The following is a 23,001-nucleotide window of genomic DNA, read 5'->3' as shown; positions in this document are numbered from 1 at the left end:
TCGATCAAGTCACAATCACTGGTTAGAAAAATGTACACAGCTGAATATGAGGAAATTTCTGTGATGTCAGAGCTCAACAAATGAAAGATTCTGCAAATATACATAATCGTTGGTTTTCAATATAATTTCTCAGAGGCTTACTGAGAAAATGCTAAAAAATATTAAATACATTATAAGGCGCGTTCGGACGTGAGTAAAAAGTAGCACATCTTTTTATTGGCTATTGTTGACTAGAAAAATAAGCCAAGATACTTTTTCCTCTAATCTGAATTCTTACGGTGGTTGGCAGCCCTCCATACTAGCGACCGAATCCTTGTTAAAATATTTCAATCTAAGATTTAATCGAAGATTTAAGGTTGGGGTTTTGCAGAAATTCAAATGTAACATTGTCATCAAATGGCCAATCCGCGCCATTTTGTTTTTTTTTACATTTGAAAGATCCCCGTCAAAAGCCGAGCTTGGGTTTGTTTCAGCTTTATTTCAAATTGTGATCATCTGACAAGTACAACAACTTACTTTTCATTTTCTGCTTATCAAAAATTGTTAAAACGGACATAGAATCGGCCTTTCACAAGGACCTTTCAAATATAACAAAGAAACAAAATGGCGTTGATTGACCATTGTAAAAAACACCAACCTAAGTGCAGAGAATATAAATTACAATTTAAATCATGGAAATCGATAAGAAACTACCTATTTTTTTTTGTTTTTATGTTAGGTTATCCATTTTTGATTTATTGTAAAATATAGCTTAGATCTTTGATTGAATCTTAGATTTTGTTAGAAATAAATAATAGCTAGTGTGGAGGACTGTCAACTAACATATTTATTTAAAAAATGATACAGAGTAGTCGTCTAAAACTAAATTTTAGCTAAATCAATTTATTATTATCGTTAAGTTTGTGATTTTTTTAGATATTTAAAAACATTCAAAAAAAAAATCATTGTTCAATAATAAATTGTTATTATTGCACAAGCTCCAACGATCTCGGCACGGTGAAACATCATTCACAGTTGATTGGGACAGTGTTGAACGTCTCTATGCGAGGTTGATACGGTGTAACACTATCAACAGTTGAATGCACAGACATATGAATATTAATAGACGAGAAGTTAAAGGCGAGGGGTTAAATCAAGAGTTGCGGGACGCAGAGAAGAAAGCTGACTGTGATTCGTCAATAAATCAATCTGACAGTAAATAGGCATCTCGCATTACGATATCACCATTTTGTTCTTAAAAGTAAAATCTGCTTTTGAATGAATAGACATTTTTACATGGGAGCGCAAATTACTCGCCACAACAAATTTGCTAAGTCCAAATTCGGCAAAAAAAAATTCTTCTATTTTCAGAGTCGAATATTTTGTTTCCTTATTGAGTCAAGACACTTTTACAAATGTTCATAATTTACTTACCCCAGTAAACAGCGACAAGCACACTTAACAATGGCCACATTCGAACAATGATCTAGGGTTGTCACAACCGCTCTGTTCCTATTAATAATAAAATAATGTAATTATCACTTTTAATTAAAATTAATTTACGCGAATTATTTCAAACATTATTTAATCACAATAATACGTAGCATTTTCATTATTATTTGCTCCTTGTTTTTGTAGATACTTTCAGTATCGCCCCAACTACTTGAAATGGCTTTAGGCGTGTTCGGTGACAGATTTACATAGCTATGTACTTCTCACCACCACATAGCCAGGTGTGGGGTATTATTTGAGAGTATTTTGTCGATGAAGGTGCTTTTTATTTATTTTTTGGGTATAATATTTGCATAAACATTTTTTTAGGTACATGTAAGCATCATAATATGTCTGCAAAAAATTAGTAAAACAGTATTATATACACCGACATAATAACAGTATTCTCAGACTATGCATAATATTATAAAAAAATATACGAGTTATATATATAAACATATACGGACAATGGAAGAAATCAAAAGAAAAAGACAAAATGGTTAATAATTGAATTATATTTGTGAGAACAGCATCCAATAAACAACTTACGGGGGTTTAAATAGTGTACAAAAATAAAAGCACAGTTTAAGAGAAAACAACATGTACAATAGTTATATTATCGATGCTAGATAAATAATAACAGTTGAATAAAAATATATTTTAAAGATGAACCAACATAGAAAGAAGGTATTAATTTGTTGACTGTGATGACGCCCGTGACCGTGAGAAAAATTACACGCCGAAAAATCATAGATATGAAGGTCTCCGTAGTCGAGGGGTAACGCTCTCAACTAGCAAGCGGGAGGTTTCGGGTTCTTTTCACATGTATTATTTTCTTTTTAAATGTATTATTTTCCCTTTAAATAATATGTAGATTATATTTTCATATTATAAAATGAAGGCCTCAGCACGGGCAAGCCACCCAGTGAGGCCTACATTACTGGAAAACATAAATTGTAAAAATAATGTACCAAATAAATAATAAATAATAATAATAAACACGGGTTAAAATTGCTTTCCGGAGCCCCTCCCACAGTTGATAGGTTAATAATTGAATATGATCGAAAACAACGTAATACGATAAACGATAATTAAAACAGAACATACATTGTCTAGTGAGGTGGATAACTTACTAACATTAACTAAAAAATATATAATTCAATAAACGCCCGGGTTGCCGGCAATTAAATTAATTAATATATATTTTTTATATAGAATAGGTGCTGAAATTTCGAATTTTATGTCCGGGTTAAATCTTCCCCATAGGAAAAACTAAACCCTTTCACACACTTTTCCACAAATTATCATCTAGTCAATCAACATTATGCAAGTGCATTATATAAGCAATATAAATACAAAGCAATAACAATAACAAGAACAACACGTCAGTTCACCAGAGATCAAATGGGAAAATAATTCACCGACTCCAGATATTTTCATATCAGAGGGTTCGGCTTGGTAGAACTCTATTATTTGTTATTATTTCTTATACACCTATGTGTAAATGGTTAATTAATCTTTTATACAGATGACATGATTATTAAAAAAAAATGTTACCGGACAGCAAAGTGCCCATAACATTTTTTACTCCAAATGTGCTAAGGAATAGCTGGTTGAAGTTTGTCGGGTACGTGACGATACACCCTGTATATATTTATATATTTTATATTATTTAAAATATATAGTTAGCAACTTCTTGTATCAACCAAGAAAACTTTTCAAATTATTTATAAAGAGCAATAATTAAGTAAAAGTCAATACACTAGACAAAACAAGAATCGCATTTAATAAATCTGCCTATTTCTGACTGTCCTAAAACAGGTTAATCTCCTAGTTGGACAGCCAAAGATCACTGTAATATGTAATGTTTTTTTTTTAAATTAATAAATAAAATAAAAAAATAAAAAATATATATTTTATCAAAGCGCAAAAGGCGAAGGCACATTCCTGATTCTTGTGCACACGGGTTTGTGTTTCGCGTCCATCGCGTGATAGTATATATTTCTAAAACTGATCCATATTATACGTAGACTAAATTAGACTAGACACGGCATAAAATTAAAAATAACCCCAACACAATTTTGGTTTGGTTCACATGCACATTTATGAAAAGGCCCACGCATTATGTCGCAATGCGAAATGGGCACTTTGCATTGCGTTTTACCTTTTGTTGGTCTATTTTGCTTCTCAACTATGCTGGGCAAGTTCATTTTTTCAATCACAAAAATAACCGAGTTCCAAATATTTAAATTTGAATTATGTCCATATTACAACACCTCTGACAACAAATTCTCCGTGGTTTCGCTTACGAGTTTACGCTTGTACAAGGAGTTTAAACAGAGTTGGGTTGTTAAGTTCATCTCCATATTTGTGACGTACGCTACGTGGCGTTATTTTTAAAATGAATTTAACTAGACTGGGCTAATCTAGATATTATACGATGTGAATAAGCTTAAAAGAAATTAAAATAATGCTTACCTATGGAATGTAATACGACAATTGGGTTTATTCTCTTTTTCACTTCTATTTTTACAAGTTTTCATAGCGCAAGTCACCATTTTGCCATGTTATTTCGTAAAATGAACCGATGATGCCTCGACCATAGTTCGCACAAGAATGATGACGTCACGTTTTCTAAATTCACGGGAGGCCATACGCGAGCCCAGCCGGCTCCAATGGAACCGGTATGGGGAGAGGGGAATAATACGCTTTTAATCACTTAGGGCAGGTCTACTGATATTCATATGTCTATGGTTGAATGTCTCTATCGGAGATTGGCCCGATATATGTATAAGCATTCATAGTTGACTGTCACAGTGTCGGCTGTCTCTATGAAAGATGGGCACAGTGTTGGCTGTCTCTATCGAGTTAACAACAATAACAGTTGACTGGCACAATGTTGGCGGTCTCTATCAGAGATTGGCACGGTGTTGCCCGTCTCTATAAGATGAAGCACGAGCTGCTGGGCACAGGCACAGGGCACTTCCTGACGGCAGACCTGACGGACTCTTCGAACACGGCAAGCAAATTTTCGCCAGTAAGGGCCGAACACTCCACAAAGGCGGCAGCTCTGTAACAAATTAATCATAGCATTTCTTTACAAACTGAAAAAGGCTAGCATTTAAAAAAATATAAAATTTATATAGACCGGTCGGTGGCTCAGTTTACATCGCGTTTGGGTCCCACCCAGGTGCAGTGTGTTCATTTCCTCAGCTAGCTAAGTCCTCCATCACAACACAAGCAACATTTTCAGCTTATTATGGTAGTGGTAGTAGGAGATTTTCAAATATTGGGAGGTTATTCGTAACCCGTGATATACACCTAACATTTGTTTTATAATCTCCGTAAGTTGTATACCTAATGTTTGTTGTGATAATATTATCAAGGTAGGTCCCAAATAGGAAAAAATAGATATTTCAGAGTCCGTCCTCGGTTAATACATCAAGGACTTAAAACGTAGGTAGTAGGAATTGTCGAGTAGGTATTTCAATGTTATGTTAGTTTTTCTATATTTTCGTGCTACGAGCATAATCATAACCAATTGTAAGGATCTTGTAAGTGGACAATTGTATCTCTAATTTGTGTATTTAAAGTCTGTTTTGCTTTTTTCGTATTGTTATTTTGAGCGGCAAGTGATTGGATGGCACTCTAGTAGCGGTCCCTAGAGCCTTGGTATCTTTAAATGAATGGCTGCCTATTGTGCTCACTCGAACTTAGTTTCTTCACAGTTCAGGAATGAATGAGACAATAATTTCTGTCTCCGCTTGTAACAACAAAATCAATATTTGTGTCATTATTTTTTCAACGATTGTGCAATTTGATTGTATTGTTAGGTGTTTTGGCTGATTTCAACTACTTTATCTTTCTATATTTGATTTTTTCTCAGAAGTATTGATTAAATATTTTAATTTATTAAATTTTGATTTTATCCCCTGAAATACTGAGAAGTAATTTTATTTAATTAAAAAACCCAATTTCAAAATAGAATTGAATTTTAGTTCACTTTATTTTGAAGTACAATATACAATACCCAATTTTGCAAGATCCGAACATGTGTTGATCAGTAATTAGATAAAGGTTAATTCCGTGTTTACACAGTATACAACATAAGCATAAACACTTATTTTTAGATCACTTCCCAGTTTTAACAGATGAGGAATCGAGTATGTTGGCAACAATAAACGTGCAAAGTTTTCTAGGAGCGGTCTATATTATTGCTCTCAATTAGCAATCCGAAGGTCAAAATCCCTGCCACAAATTCATCAATAAAATTTACACAAGTATCTACACAAGTAAATATTATTTGATTAATTCGTGTTATTCAATTTATGAATTAAAAATAATATGTTATATGCTTGCGGCACTTTTCAGAATGGAAGATACTCTGGACCACCCTTCAGAATTTAAACAATGCTTGAAATGGCTTTAGCCGTGCGTGGTGACCAGATCTGAATAGCAATGTCCTCCTTCCTTCCTTTTCACCATCTCCTTTACCTCCACACTACCTTTAGCCTCACAACATACCCCAATAGCGGATGCCATAGTCTCACTGGTTCCAGACGTTACACTGTGGTAAGTTTTTAGATTCTCACGGCCAAAAGCATTTTTGTTGTTTGTTTTTGGGGTGTTATGCCCTTATACACTGTGATTTAAACGTATTTAACCCTTTTAATTTAATTAAATAAATAATTTTATTGTTTTGCCTTTAATAATGAGTGGCTCTGGATTTCTTCATTTTGCCATGTACTAGTCAGTCATAACTAACAACTTTTGTCTCCTCAGGCTGGAACGGAATCAATAAATCGCGACTTAGATGAATATTTCATTTCTGAGAAAACAGTTAGTTCACTTCTACATATTGACAGCTTACAGAATCAATTGATCATGTCTTAGATGAATTATTTAAGTAAACGGATTCGTTTATACGATTTATTTCAATTTTAAGAGAATAGTTAGTTCACTTGTACATACATATTGACAGCTTACAGAATCAATTGATCATATCTTAGATGAATTATTTAAGTAAACGGATTCGTTTATATGATTTATTTCAATTTTAAGAGAATAGTTAGTTCACTTGTACATACATAGCTATTGACAGCTTACAGAATCAATCGATCGCGTCTTAGATGAATTATTTAAGTAAACGGATCTTTTATGAAATTTATTTCAATTTCAAGAGATTAGTTAGTTCACTTGTACATATTGACAGCTTATCTGATACCTTGGAGGACGCGCTAAAAGCAGCGGCTTTTGTCTACCGACTGTCGGAAACATATTCTTACTTTGCTTGCAAATATCGCTAACTGACCATAGAGACAGATTTTGTCAATATCGTATTGACATTAGGCTTTACTGATCATCCATGCTAGACATCATGGTTCCCGTCATGAGGGATATTGGCAACATAGTTCAGTTGGAGTCTCTTCAACCTCTTCATATTGTATTGATGTTTTCCAACCCCAACAGCTGCATTTGTCTCCTGAGGTGGCAGTGTCCCATTAGTAGTTCTACCAGTTTCCTCAGTCATACTGAGTATGTTGGATTATCTCATTCCGGGTGCCCACACCATATATCGTATCATCGTATCCAAGCCCGCAGTAAGCGTGCACACACGCGAGCGGCACCATAGGGCGACAAGCGATCTGGTAATATTTAAACTCATTCTCATTAGTCGGTACAAAGTTACCAACTTTTAACTCTAAATCGGGGTCATCAGCTTCAAATATATATACTACTGATTTTTGTGCGCGGGTGTTCAGGCAGAAATGTGTGTACCTCACTAGTTTTCCAAGTACTCCCAGCTGTCCTGAGCCATCGAGCGACGTTGGTAATAGCCGTTTGACCAGACATTGGGCGGTTTAAACCGGCCTTTTACATGGTTTGTAAAAACAGAATACATTAAAGCATGATATAACAGTAAACTGATAAACTGAATATAAAACAATATTAGTAAATCATGTAACAGTAACATAAAATAATATAGAAACTAGAACAATACTACATAGAAGACAAATCACTAAAACTACATTACCAACGCTAATATACTCTAATTTGTAGGAGTCAACAAAGTGTTGGTAAAGATTACGCATAGTTCTATAAATGGAGTCAATAAATATATCAATAGTACCCCTAAACTTGATGCCCAGATCATGCATCCTATTGGTTAGTGAGTGTGTCGGATAGTTGGTTGTGTATGCATTGCAGAAGAATGTTATATTTTGTCTTGAATTCCTAGCCAGCACATGGAATTTAATAGTGGAAACGATGGCAGGACTGTCAATTAAGTTTCTATGGCATAATGACGTTGTAGCCAGTTGGAACAGTTTCAGAGTGTGCGGTTTTAGATCGTTTCTTAAAGCATGAATAAAAATGTAAAAAAAACATATTTTTACTACGATTATCAGAATTAGAAAAATAAACTTTAAATCATCCAAACATTCATAGTTTACTGGGGTACATAGTGCATTATAGTATTTTGTGGGGCTGTATGTAGTGGGGAAATGAAGGGAGATGGAGACAAGAAAGGTCGGGAAGTCACTCTATTCAGTTCTGGTCATCATTTCAAGCATTTTAATGTGTAAGTACAGAAATATGTTGGTACTAACTTGATTTTCTTTTTAAGTCTTTCTCCTTCTTGCGTTGTGACGAGGTTATCTTTTTTGGAACTGCTTTGCCTTAAGTCTATCTTTGTAGCTGAAATAAATACACAAGATACGTTAAACAAAACAATATCATTTATTTAGACGTACATACAAATGTGACATTTTGAAAATTGGAATAAATTTACCTTTTTCAAAATGTCTATCAAAAAATTTGAACTTTAATGCCACATTTAAAAAAAAAATTAAAAATACAAATTATCATGTAAATCTGACATCTACCCGATGATAATATTTATACGTACAAAAAACTTTATTCAAAAAGAAATAATTAAATACGCCAATTTCAGTTGCCTTAATGAGTAAAATCACAGTTAAAATTCAAGTTCAATCAACTTTTAATTTTCAAAATTAGAACTGATAAGTGTAAATCATCTCAGACAAGCAATAAAGTAAGCAGGTAACTACCTAAATAATTTTATTAATTACAAAAAATATTTGAAAATTGTGTTTCTTTTGTTTAAATGTTTGACAGGTGTCGTAATTTTTACTAACGTTCAAACGATAAATTTATTCTTTTGAAAGGTAGATCCTGGCATAATAGAAATTAATAAAATAAATATTTATTAAGGCCAAACGTAAAGACTTGCATTACGATTTGATAATTATGTACATATAGTTGGGACTTTTACAAAGAGATTGGTATATAATATTCATGTAAAAACATTGAATAACTCCGTATTTTCTGCCATTGATTTGAGGCCGGCGCAAAATGTAAAAATACCCTTCACGTCCTTTAAGCAACAATCGACCGAACGGGTAGAAAAACCTTTCCCGTCCGAAGTGTATTGTATAACATTACCAAAATGTAGATTATAACGAATGTCGCGTTAAATCGTAAGGATTTATTCATGTAGTTTTTACGAAACACTAATTAAAATATATTTTAAATATGTTTATACAACATGGTTATCATTATCAAATTGTAAATATAAAAAATTGCTCAATATAATCAAATAAAAGAAAGATAAAATAACACAATGAGAAAAAAGTTACAAATAGCAGGAGTAGATAGAGAGCTCATAATTGACTGAGTTTAGCAAAGTCCTGTTTAAACTCATACATTTGGCATTTTATTTATCGGTAAATTTGTTCGTATGTTCCGTTTCTGGTTTCGAAATTCTCCTGCATCCACTTTATTATCTAAGCAAGCCTTCCTTTGACTAGATGGATAACTTTTACTAGATTGCTTAATTTTACTAGGTGGCTAACATTTAACTAGATGGCTAACTTTGACTAGATTACTAACTTTGACCAGATGGATAACTTTGACTAGATGGCTAACTGTGACTAGATGGCTAACTTTAACTAGATGGCTAACTTTGATTAGATAAGCACTCTTTTCAGGGTGAAATGCCTAAAACCAAAAAAAAAAAAACCAACTTTGACTAGATGGCTAACTATGACTAGATGGCTTACTTTTACTAGATTGCTTAATTTTACTAGATGGCTAACATTTAACTAGATGGCTAACTTTGACTAGATGGTTAACTTTGACTAGATTACTAACTTTGACTAGATTGTTAACTTTGAATAAGTAGCTTTGAGTTATTATAGTACTTACCTGCCTGAAGAAAGATTGAAAAAAGTAATATCATTTCTTTGCGTGATGTTACTTTAGACAAATTGTATAATTCCTTAATTGAAATGAAAAAAAAATTTGTAGGTACCTACTTACAAATCTTATAATGTCAGAGAAAATTTTGGTTTAGATTTATTAGAAGAAAAAATTAGAAACATGATTTTAGTAAATTGAATCGGAGATAAATGGAAGATGTTATTGTATATTGTGTTGACTCTTCTGAAAAATTAATGTTATTTACAAAATTCTTAATCATAGTGAGAGTCAACATACCTACTAATACAATTGGAATGGTGGGTGAAAAGTGTTTGATTTCTTGGAGCCATCTGTGTTCTATGTTCTTGTAAGATGATCTATTGGTTATCGAGTAGCATATTATAAAGCAGTTGGTCTGAAAAATAAAAAAATACATTTAGCACAAAATAAAATAAATGCATTGTCAGCCTCCGTGTTAATTTAGTTAAGTGTATGACAGTGGCCGCAGTCCTGTTGTGTCCCGGTAACGGGACAAGGTAGAACGGTGACAAAACAGAACTTTATGATTTGAGATTTTCACAGCCAAAAGAACTTGTTTTTGGGTTATCTTGCCGTGTTGCGCTTCCGCCTTCTCCACAATGGACAGCGTTACAGTGTCAGTTTATCATCTCACAACGTGATTCAAAATATGTTAGGTTAGGTTATTGTTTGTTATTTATTATTTTTCTTGACTTTTCTTCAATATTTTAACATCTTCTTCTTCTTCTTTATGTGCCGTATCAGGTCCCCCCGACTTTGGCGATCACTCTAGAAAATGTCTCTTTGTCTTGCGCTGCCCGGAATAGCTCCTCCACACTTCTAATGCCGGTCCACTCTCGTATATTTCGCGGCCAAGACATTTGTCTCCTACCAGGCCCTCTGCGACCCTCTATCTTGCCTTTCAATATTAACTGGAGCAAGTGATACTTCTCCCCTCGAAGTACATGACCCATATATGAAATTTTCCTGATTTTTATTAATCTAAGCAGTTCTCTCTCTGCTCTAGCCCGCCTGAGAATTTTTGTGTTGGTGATCATGTCGGTCCATGGGACTTTGAGTATTCTCCGGTGAAGCCACATTTCAAAAGCCTCCAACCTGTTCATGGTATTTACTTTCAAGGTCCATGTTTCACATCCATACAACAAGACCGACCACACATAACATTTTAGCATTCTCTGCTTTAGTTTTAAGCTGATATTATCATTGCAGAAGCGGGATTTCATTTTAATGAACGCAGTTCTTGCTGCTTCAAATCTGCACCTAACCTCTACATCTGGGTCAAGAGTCTCCGTGAGAAAACTGCCGAGGTATCTAAATCTTTCGACCTTTTCGACATTGCAACCATTTAACTGTATCACTGATTCAGAGTGATCTAGTCGTCCAAATGTCATCCATTTTGTTTTATTGACGTTGATTGTTAGGCCCAGTTGCTCACCAGCATTATTAAAAAGATTTAATAGGTCTTGGAGGTCATCGATATAACATCTACTATGAATAAAAAAAAATTGTAATATTTTTTATAACTTACCACTGACGGCGCGTGCAGTAAAGATTAAAAAATGTATATGTAAATGTAAATAAATATGTTGGTTGCAAATCTCTACTTCTAGGAAAGTAAAGCTAATAAAGATTGTGAGTCATATTATAACAGTATTTTGTAATTACCCACTCGGTCATAAAAATATTCATAATTTTAAGTCACTAGTATAATTTTTAGTTGTAAGTCCCTAGTTATGAATCCTAATTACAAGCCACTAGTAATAAATCGAAGTTATAAGTGTAAGTGATAGGGTATGTGTTAAATGTAGGTATAAATTAAGTTGAGGTGATTTTCTCATAAAAATGGCGTTATAGAAATGATCAAAACATTATTATTATTAACATTATGATATCTTTGCTACAAAATATCAATAGGCGTTGAGTCGCGTTGTGTCATATATGCCACCAATTGATACATCCTCCCGTCCTCTTAAAACTCAATCTACCTTATTTTATATTACGATCAGAGAGATGATGTAAACAGTTTTAGAAATTAAAATTGAATATCAAGCTGGAATATTTCAAAATAAATCTTTAATTTGACAGATTTTGTAACTAACATGATACTATATAGTCACAATTGAAATGTATTGTTCAACAACTCACATCGGGGTATGCCATTTTCCTAAGGCGCTCATAGTCCTCTCCAGGTGTGTCCCAAAGGGTAACGTTGTAAAGATTGCCGTCCACCGTGATGTTCGCATCGTAATTGTCGATCCTGAAAATACATTAATAGTATATGTTTTAAAGTGTAGGTACATGATATACATATATAAATATATATATATATATTTTTTTTATTGAATATACAAACACATTACAATAATTTACAAATGTAGATATTTAGAGGCTGATTGCGAAAAAATTTGAAATTTTTAACAAAAAATTACCCAACTCAATTGAGAAATTATTTCTCGTGTTTGAGTTGGGGAGTGTTGTGAGTCATTATGGTTTATAGGTTGTAAAATTTCACTAGTTGATGTAGCTAAAAATTAACAAAATAGCTATAAAACTAGATGATAAATTCGATAACACTATATAATTAAGAAAATAAGAAATTTAATTACAAACTAAAAAATAAAAAATATAACTTAAATAATATAATAGTTATTAAACTTAGAAAAAATAAGATATAAAAATATATAATTAAGAAAAATAAGAAATTTAATTTCAAACTAAAAAATAAAAAATATAACTTAAATAATATAATAGTTATTAAACTTAGAAAAAATAAGATATAAAAATAAAAATGTACTTATTAGGTATGAAATAATAGTAGGTAGGTACAGTACTGGTAGTAAATTGTTCAAAGACCGAGCTGGCAATCTTGTATGAAATATATAGAATATATGTCGGTATATATATATATATTGAAATTAGTTTTCATTAAATCCCGTAGATGTAGGTTTAAAATCAGCTGTTTAATGTATTTTAAACTCGGGCATCTCTTTTTCCTTTTCCAAAAGAATTGGACAAAAGCAAATCGCTGTGTTTCACTTTATAAATATATATGAAAAAAGGCGTAATAAGTCTTGACCAAAACAACATAAACTTCAAGATGCCTAGAAATGTTTCAGATGCTGTAATCATAAAGTCAACATCAAACTTGCTTTTAAGGCTCGAGAAAGGAGTAGCACAAGTTATTTTGTAGTTGAAAGGAGAGAGGCTCCTCAAATTGCCCGTAAAAATGATGATTTTTCTACAACTGCTACTGTATGCACGAGAAATAAGAGAGAATGCAAAGATTTCACAAACTATCGAGGATATATATATATATATATATCATAGTAATAAATAAGAAGCGTGCTAGGATCAAACTGGACGGAATATCAAAGTGGCTATGCCGTAATTGTTAGGTGTTTGGTGTGTAGGTAGAAAAACTAAATTACTAACCATCACTCCATTTCTCCGCAGGGGCCGGATGGAGAGGACAGACCGCCAAACAACTCGGTCTTGGCAAATCCGTGCTTCATTCACATTCTTTCATCCTCTTGATTATTATTTTTGTTATTTTGACTCATGACATGACCCAATTCAAGTATTTGGTTCACTTGATTGTGCAAGGTTTTCCTCTGCGTCATATAATTAATATTCTCCTTTCACTCATTTCTTCATTCATTCTCTCTACACGCCTAAAACTTTTAAGATTATCATCTTCCCTTTCTTAATTTTACTCAGTATGCTTATATCAGCCGTGCATTATTTGCGAATCTTCACATTTCCTATTATTTGGGTCCCAAATTTAACACTAATTAATAAAGTACGGAAAATAATTTACTCACCACTTGTGCACCACTAATGCACCCAAATAATTCATAGCAATAAAGTCATTAGTAAATAATTAAGAACTCATTACCATTTACTGAGGGGAAAACATAGATTGGTTTAACCAACAATAGATCATGTCATCGGTTTAACCAGTAATAAATCAATGTATGCACCTTCAAAATTTACATTTGAAATAGTATAAATACGTCGTCTCAATATGGACTAACCACAGTTTGAAAATGGCCTTGTAAGCCGAAACTGCTGTCACAATAATAAAAAACTAAAACACTTGCAGAACTTAATAATAATATTATCAAATTTAATCTAAATTAAATTTATAAAAAAAAAAGAAAAAAAATAAAAAATAAAAATAAAAAATAATAAAAAAACGATCATACATGGTTTTGCAACACGCACGCCTCAGGGACTCTCAATGACTTTCAATGAGATTTATTTTATTCACAATTGCATTACATCGCGATTGTCCAGAGTCATGGAAAGAAAAATCCAAAAATTAAAACTGTATTCGAAGACTTTGGGTTATGTTTCCACAGGCGTCCACAAAGCAACTGGGCGAAAGTATTGAAGTTCCGTAAATCGGACTTCAATGCACATTGTCATTGACGTAAGCACATTGACAATTGCTATTTTTCGTCTCCGGTCTACTTCCCATTGACAGCTTTCACTCTAAAGTTTTTTTTACTCGACATCATTGAGGTATATAGATAAAGTAGATTTCCCTAGCAAAATAAGTGTAAAATGTTGTTCCAATGCGGAAAGTAGGAAGGAAGTAGACGAATTTTTCGGCTGTCTAAGTCGCCCAAAACCTTCTGACCTCGAACAAACTCAACGCATGGAGTCGCCGGTGACCGCTCGGAAGATTTGGGTTACCCGGTGCGCAAAATTCAAGCGCTCCTTGAGTTTCTTAACATTAAATAACCAATTTACAAGACTACCGATCATGGTAAAACTCTATTTACCTTTCGTCTGTTTTGCTTTCCCTATCTTTTCCAGTACGACTTGTACAATATTTCAGTGTGCATGTCGACATTTTGAAGGTATTGCCGGACACCCTTTTTTATATTAACTCCACACAGGAGGCCCTGAAGAAAATAATTTCCCTCAGGGCCTATGTCATCTTTGGGGATGCTGTGTGGAGGGTCCTTTTGTGGAGAGGAAGGAGTGAACATGGGTCTTGAAGAGTCCCATGTTGTAGGAGGGAGGAAACATAGAGGCCGGCAGCTCGTTCCACAGCCGAGCTGTTGAACTTAACAACGAATCGTAGAAGCGACCCGTTCTCATGTGACAAATGTTAACCGTGTACAAATGTTGGGCGCGCGTTTGGCGTGTATCCCGACTACTCACCGGTGCCGAAGGGATCATTGACGCTAGTTCCTCAGAGCATCTTCCATTGTAATACCGATAGAACAAGGACAGCATACCTACCTGACGCCTGTGCTCTAAAGATTGCAGTTCGTTTGTTAAGATTGGGGAGTCTATCAAACGGACCGCCCGTTTCTGCACAGAGTCAAGGGTTTTTTTCAGGTATTTTGGGGCTCCGGACCAGAGATGGCTGCCAAATTCGACAGTAGGGCGCACTTGCGATTTGTACAGGGTCAGCAGTTGTGTACTATTAAAGTATCTGCGGGCCCTGTACAGTACGCCCAGCTTCTGAGAGACCAACTTTACTCTGGCTTCGATAGAACCCCCGTACCTGAGCTGGTCACTTATAGTTCCACCAAGCATATCAATGGCCTGTTCTGAAGATTGCTTCCGTTTAAGGAGACTAGATTATCATTTGGATCCCTTTTAGACGTAATCAGACAGGATTGGGTCTTTGAAACATTAAATTCGACGAGATTATTTTTACCCCAGGAGGAAATACTCTCGAGATAACCGTCCATTCTCTGCTTCAAAGCCCTCCGAGCCGTTGGAGTTTGTGTGCCCTTTGGGGGCTTGTCAAACAAAAAGCTATCATGAACTGTACTGTCATCCGCATAACAATGAATCGGTGCACATTTCAAAAGGTCATTGATGTGCAACAAAAACAAAGTCGGAGACAGAACCAATCCCTGTGGGACGCCAGCATTTATAGAGTGTGAGGAAGAAGTGAAACCGTCAGCAACCGCCTGAATCGACCTATCCCTTAAAAAGTCAGCAATCCACGTACACAGGGATGCGGAAAGTTCGTAAGAAGGCAATTTGTTGACAAGTCCTCGGTGCCAGACCCGGTCAAAGGCCTTGGATATGTCTAGTGCGACCGTTTGGGTCTCACCGTAACGTTCCAGGCACCGCCCCCAAACATGCGTCACATACGCGAGAAGATCACCGCACGAGCGGTTCCGCCGGAATCCGTATTGACGGTCGTTGATAATTTTGTTCTTCTCGAGGTATGTGAGCAGTTTGTCGTTGATCACATGTTCCATCACTTTGGACAGAACTGATGTGATCGCTATGGGGCGGTAGTTGGCCGGTTTGGAGCGGTCACCTTTCTTGGGAATAGGGTGAATGACCGCTTTTTTCCAACCAGAGGGCACAGTGCCACACTTCAGGGACATTTTGAAGAGCTTTGAAGAGCTTTGTGCCGGCGAGTGCTTATACCTTGGTGACCGACAGAATCCCGCGGTATCTCACAGCGGACAATGAACCGATGAGTGTGGCCCATACTTCAAACGCCAAAGTTGGCTCTATATACACATATATTGCAATGCACTACATACACTTTTTTAATGTTGACTATGGTCTGCAGCTGCACATTGTGACAGCACTTGATGAAAATATAATTTGTTATGTGGTGTTTATTCTTCCACAGTTGTCTAAAGGGTTGAACACTATTACTGTGATGATGAAACTCACATATTGGGGGTATTGACCTCCGGGTACTCCTTGGTGGTGTAGACGATGAGCATGCAGGTCTTACCGACCATTCCATCGCCCACCGTGGTCACCTTCAGGTTGCCGTTGACCATGGTGCCAAGGTCATCCACAACTTCGTCAGTCGGTCAGCAGTCAGTCAGGCAGTCGGCTAGTTGGGGGCACCGCCGACAAAAAGCATTATCTTGTTACCACAAAGGTGGAGATCTGGAAATAGTCAAATTAACTTAATTTTTATTTATTTTTACACTCCTTTTCTCTCTCTCTCTCTCTCTCAAGGCCTATGTTATCTTTGGGGATGCTGTGAGGAGGGTCTTTTTGAGGAGAAGATGGAGCGAACACGGGTCTTGAAGAGGCCCATGGTGTAGGAGGGAGGGAACAAGGAGGCCGGGCTTAGATATAATATTGTTTAATTTTAAAGTTGTTTCTTTTATGGGTTCATATATTTCTATTAAAGAAATATTTTTTTAGTAGCTTACATTTATATTTTTTACTGATTACCTTTTTCTTTATTTGTATTATACTCAAGGGAAACAATTTATAAAACTTTAAATTTATCTAATCATATTTTTTGGTATTTATAATGTAAACCAATTAATTATAAAGATTAATCGAAAATAGTAATTTAGCATTAAGCTTCGCCTAAAAGTAAGGGAAACTACCAAATGGACCACCTATTCAGATATAATCATTGGCAGAAGAAATTCTAATCAATATTTCGATTCTAAATATGGTTTTATATTAAGTGCTAAATTATGATATGAACTAAACTTGTCAATTTGACTGGCCTAAAACAGGATCCATTCCTAGTTGGTTGGTCAAAGTTTCCGCATGTTTTATTGTATGATTTTTATGTGAAATAAATTTATAATTATTATTATTAAATTGTGGTCGTGTACCAGACCGATAATAAATTCAATAAGATCTGAACCGATTATTCAGATCTGGGCACCAAAACCAGCTAAAGCCATTTCAAGCAATTGACAACTTTTGCTCATTAATTGGCTTCATCATTGTATCAGGTGCCTAGTAAAAAATATTACGTAAGTACACCCTCAGGCCTCTGACATATTCTGTCAGATGATCAGATTATTTCCGCTTTGCAATAAAATCCAAAAAATATATAAATATATCTGAACACTAAAAACGATTTTTGAGAGGTGACGAAATATGCTTTCAAATTTTATTATTACAAATAAACAGATAATGGTTTGAATACAACATTTTTAGAGCAAACATATACATGCTTTAAATGGCTCAAATTAGGTGTTTTCTAACTAAAATTGGTCTAAGTCAAAAGGTCATTGATGTTTTTTTTTTTTTTTTTTTTTTTTTTTTTATATTTACTCCACACAGGAGGCCCTGAAGAAAATAATTTCCCTCAGGGCCTATGTCATCTTTGGGGATGCTGTGTGGAGGGTCTTTTTGTGGAGAGGAAGGAGTGAACATGGGTCTTGAAGAGTCCCATGTTGTAGGAGGGAGGAAACACAGAGGCCGGCAGTTCGTTCCACAGCCGAGCTGTTGAACTTAAGAACGAATCATAGAAGCGACCCGTTCTCATGTGACAAGTGTCAACTGTGTACAAATGTTGGGCGCGCGTTTGGCGTGTATCCCGACTACGCACCGGTGCCGAAGGGATCAATGACGCTAGTTCCTCAGAGCATCTTCCATTGTAATACCGATAGAACAAGGACAGCATACCTACCTGACGCCTGTGCTCTAAAGATTGCAGTCCGTTTGTTAAGATTGGGGAATCTATCAAACGGACCGCCCGTTTCTGCACAGAGTCAAGGGTTTTTTTCAGGTATTTTGGGGCTCCAGACCAGAGATGGCTGCCAAATTCGACAGTAGGGCGCACTTGCGATTTGTACAGGGTGAGCAGTTGTGTACTATTAAAGTATCTGCGGGCCCTGTACAGTACGCCCAGCTTCTGAGAGGCCAACTTTACTCTAGCTTCGATGGAGCCCCCGTACCTGAGCTGGTCACTTATAGTTACACCAAGCATATCAATGGAAGGCCTGTTCGGAAGATTGCTTCCGTTAAAGGAGACTAGATTATCATTTGGATCCCTTTTAGACGTAATCAGACAGGATTGGGTCTTTGAAACATTAAATTCGACGAGATTATTTTTACCCCAGGAGGAAATACTCTCGAGATAACCGTCCATTCTCTGCTTCAAAGCCCTCCGAGCCGTTGGAGTTTGTGTGCCCTTTGGGGGCTTGTCAAACAAAAAGCTATCATGAACTGTACTGTCATCCGCGTAACAATGAATCGGTGCACATGTCAAAAGGTCATTGATGTGCAACAAAAACAAAGTCGGAGACAGAACCGATCCCTGTGGGACGCCAGCATTTATGGAGTGCGAGGAAGAGGTGAAACCGTCAGCAACCGCCTGAATCGACCTATCCCTTAAAAAGTCAGCAATCCACGTACACAGGGATGCGGGAAGTCCGTAAGAATGCAATTTGTTGACAAGTCCTCGGTGCCAGACCCGGTCAAAGGCCTTGGATATGTCTAGTGCGACCGTTTGGGTCTCACCGTGACGTTCCAGGCACCGCCCCCAAACATGCGTCACATACGCGAGAAGATCACCGCACGAGCGGTTCCGCCGGAATCCGTATTGACGGTCGTTGATAATTTTGTTCTTCTCGAGGTATGTGAGCAGTTTGTCGTTGATCACACGTTCCATCACTTTGGACAGAACTGATGTGATCGCTATGGGGCGGTAGTTGGCCGGGTTGGAGCGGTCACCTTTCTTGGGAATAGGGTGAATTACCGCTTTTTTCCAACCAGAGGGCACAGTGCCACACTTCAGGGACATTTTGAAGAGCTTTGTCAAAACTGGAACTATTTCCGCAGCACACCTCTGCAATACCAGGGCAGGTATTCCATCAGGTCCACTAGCTTTGTTAACATCGAGCCCCCGTATGACGTGGAGTACATCCCGATGCCGGATCCTCAGCTTTTTCATATAGAAGCCGCAGTGAGGAACCGACGGCGGAACAGCACCCCCGTCGTCGAGGGTCGAGTTTTCCGCAAACATTTTCCCTAAAAGGTTTGCCTTTTCGGTGGCGGTGTTTGCTAGTGAGCCGTCAGGTCTGGTAAGAGGTGGCAAACTGGGTTTGCAAAAATTTCGACCTATTGAGCCCGCAAGCGACCAGAATGCTCTGCTGCCATGCGGGCAGGCAGCCAGCTTTTTGCTGATCTGCAGGTCGTGTTCGAATTTTGACCTATTGATGATTCTCTTGCATTCCTTTGCCGATTTGTTGTATGCTGATCTGCTTTCGGGCGTTCGAGATGTGTTGTAGGCTCGGTAAGCCGCGTTTTTTCGTCGAACTGCTTCGGAGCATTGTCGACTGAACCACGGCTTTGAGCCCACACCAGTTTCTTTAGTAGTCGATTGTATGAAGCCATCCATCGCCGATTTGATGACTTCACCAATCTCCTGGGCACATCTTGAAGGGTCCGAAGTCCGAAAACAAACAGCTGACCACGGAAAAGCATTGAAATGGGCCCGCATACCGAACCAATCTGCTGACCTATAGTGCCACACTTTTCTCCTCAGCCTCTCATTGGTTGGTCTGAGGCTAACGGGGATTGATGTCGTCACTAGGCAGTGGTCAGATGATCCCAGAGGCGCTGTGACGTCAATCTTATAACCGTGTGGCACAGTAGTTAAGAATAGGTCTAACAGATTGGAGCGGTGAGTCTGGACATCAGGAACCCTTGTAGGCTCCTGAACCAATTGCTCTAATCCGTAGCAAATGGCAAAGGATTCCGCCTGTCGGCCAGCCGAGTCCGTTGGGCCTGAGAACTTCAACCATGGTTCGTTATGAACGTTGAAGTCCCCCAGAACAACAAACTCGGCCGAAGGGTAGCGGGGCAAGAGATCATCAATAGTATCGCTCAAATGTTTGAAGAGCTCGGAAGTGTCTGATTCGCTATGGTTCGGTGAGCGGTATAGACATGCGTAGAATCTTGCCGTACTGGCAAGATTGACGCGCACCCACATTACGTCGAATCTGGAGTTTTCCAGACTCAATAGTCGCACACAGTTGACGTCAGCTCGACTATAGAGGCAGACTCCTCCTTTCAGTCGGAATTTGCTTGCGAGGGTAAAGCCCGGGCAGTCCAGATAGGAGGAGTCTGGCGGCTCGGCTATCTGAGTTTCGGATAGGAAAAGAAGGTTGGGACGTTGGGACAAAAGATGGAGATGGACGGAATTTAAATTTGTGTGCAGGCCGCGAATGTTGGCAAAATTTACCAACAGTTTTGGCCCGCACCGGGGACGCCTGCTACTCGCCGCTGTAAAGATGTTATGTTTGTTTTTATGTATATTCATGATTTTAATTTTGCAACAAAAACAAAGTCGGAGACAGAACCGATCCCTGTGGGACGCCAGCATTTATAGAGTGTGAGGAAGAGGTGAAACCGTCAGCAACCGCCTGAATCGATCTATCCCTTAAAAAGTCAGCAATCCACGTACACAGGGATGCGGGAAGTCCGTAAGAAGGCAATTTGTTGACAAGTCCTCGGTGCCAGACCCGGTCAAAGGCCTTGGATATGTCTAGTGCGACCGTTTGGGTTTCACCGTGACGTTCCAGGCACCGCCCCCAAACATGCGTCACATACGCGAGAAGATCAAATCAAATCAAATCAAATCAAATCAAAAATTATTTATTGTAAAATTAAAATTACAAAAGGTATAGCTTATGGGTAGACCCCATTTCTTCCAGCTAACCACATTTATTTAATTACAATGTTTATACAGATAAAATAATAACAATATACCAATGAAAAAATAAAAAAATACAAATATATATACCAATAAAAATAGGTGTTTCATTTACGTGAGGTATTCACTCAACGTGTAGTGACATTTATTAACAAGGAAAGTGTTTAGTAACGTTTTGAATTTGTGTGTATCTTGTATTTGTTTAATGTTATGTGGAAGGTTGTTATATACTTTAATGGCCATGTAGTATGGTCCTTTTTGGAATATTGTTTTGTTTGCTTTTGGTATTAGTAAGTTTTCTGTGAGCCGTGTAGCGTATTTATGTGTTGAGTTTTTTAGTGGGAACTTGTCTGTAGATGATCGCACTAACATGCATAAGCGCACCGCACGAGCGGTTCCACCGGAATCCGTATTGACGGTCGTTGATAATTTTGTTCTTCTCGAGGTATGTGAGCAATAACTGCTTTAATATCATCCTAATATCCGTGTGTCTATTCGTGATTGCCACCAATAGTTGATAGAATACATTGTCACTGACAACAATTCTATCTGACAAGTATGAGCTCGATCAGATGTCAATATAAATATAACAATGAAATGTTAGATTATGACGTAAGAAAGGATTTCAAAGATATAAATACCTACCTATTTTATCATTAGAAATAGGTAGGTACGTCATCACTAGTTTTACAGGTGAGTAAATCATGGCTTATCTGACGAAAAGTAAAATTAGTAATTCAGAAAAGAATCGTTGTTTGAAATGACTAGAACTGGAAAGCCAGGTAATTACCGATTGGAAAGTCCCAACCTTACCCCAATATTGAGGATAGGAGGATGAGGAGTCTCACTGTGTCTGGACAAATGAGAACGTTTGTTAGGTATTCACAAAAAAAACTTAAGATTAGCTGACTTATCTATGAAAATAATGCGTATTTCATTACCTTGTTTTACAGGTGTCTGAAAACTATAACTAATCTAGCGAAAAGCACAACACATCGAAACACAAATAAATTTGTCATTACTTACAACTTACAACTTAAAAGGTTACAGTATGCCAACATTATAAATCAGGTGTGATATCAATAAAATCAAGTACAATATACTTGACTATACTGATGAAATGATTGAATTATGGAGACTTTAGATGAGTTATATAACACCAAACGTACCCTTGAAAATATCAAACGCAAAACGTTTTCACTTGGTTTTATCCTGGATTTATCACTTATTTCACAGTAAAGCACATATGTTAGATTTAAGAATGACTTCGTTCGGGGAGTGTTTCTTGAATTCAGTATTTACTGAGAGCTCTTATCAGACTTGATATCAAACGTGGTGTTATCGCCTTATCGTTGATGACTGTGTATCAAAATATTTATACGTGTTATATTGCGATATTAGCGGGACTGTAAGGTGTACCTATTCAGATCTGGTCATCAAACAACGCTAAAGCCATTTCAATTCTGATTGTGGTGTTTACACCATATCTTCCTCTATGGAAAATGCCGCAAATAAACTATTTGTTATTTTAAATGAATAATTTGTGAAATAACATAAATGAATCAAATAAAATTTACTTAAGAAAAAAGTGTTTGAAATCTGAAAATCACCCTGTATATACAATCTACCACGAATTGGATAATTGAACAAAAAATACGTCAAATTTATGGGAGCCGAATTGTTCAATCTCCAGACGATATGTTCAATATCCAAAATAATCATTCATAATTTTCAAGCCATGTTCAACGTCCACCTTTAAAGTCATAATATGGGCAAATTATGGCTTCAATCTTCAAAAAATTATCTTTAAACATTTCCTGTTACACATAAGTATAAAACGAAATGACCAAAATAGA

General features: G+C 36.6%; 1 protein-coding gene and 1 long non-coding RNA gene across 2 annotated transcripts in view; one reads left to right on the top strand and one right to left on the bottom strand.

Annotated features, from left to right (window-relative positions):
- LOC149411265 (uncharacterized) overlaps window positions 1-23,001 on the top strand; it is a 121,412-nt gene that overhangs the window by 9,809 nt on the left and 88,602 nt on the right. The gene's annotated exons all lie outside the window — the stretch shown is intronic.
- On the bottom strand, window positions 4,225-22,432 carry LOC149411266 (ras-like GTP-binding protein RhoL). Its single transcript, XM_089647198.1, has 6 exons — window positions 22,315-22,432; window positions 16,393-16,617; window positions 11,875-11,986; window positions 9,988-10,105; window positions 8,079-8,166; window positions 4,225-4,540 (listed from the first exon to the last, which is right to left on the bottom strand). The coding sequence occupies exons 2-6, from the start codon at window positions 16,503-16,505 to the stop codon at window positions 4,411-4,413; spliced, it is 561 nt and encodes a 186-aa protein (XP_089503324.1). The 5' UTR covers window positions 16,506-16,617; window positions 22,315-22,432; the 3' UTR covers window positions 4,225-4,410.

Source organism: Hesperophylax consimilis, chromosome 26, assembly GCF_061612785.1.
Source record: "Hesperophylax consimilis isolate HC1 chromosome 26, BYU_Hcon_1.0, whole genome shotgun sequence".
Lineage (NCBI taxonomy): Eukaryota > Metazoa > Arthropoda > Insecta > Trichoptera > Limnephilidae > Hesperophylax > Hesperophylax consimilis.
The sequence above is the reverse complement of the archived record's forward strand: the minus strand, read 5'-3'. Positions and strand labels throughout refer to the sequence as shown.

Bases quoted from the DNA above. Each gene is read 5' to 3' on its own strand.
- LOC149411266 (XM_089647198.1), bottom strand. From the start codon at position 16,505: ATGGTCAACGGCAACCTGAAGGTGACCACGGTGGGCGATGGAATGGTC. The intron at 11,987-16,392 runs GTGAGTTTCATC...ATGTATTTTCAG, and splicing joins GAGGTCAATACCCCCAATAT to GATCGACAATTACGATGCGA. The intron at 10,106-11,874 runs GTGAGTTGTTGA...TTTATTTTTCAG, and splicing joins GGAAAATGGCATACCCCGAT to ACCAACTGCTTTATAATATG.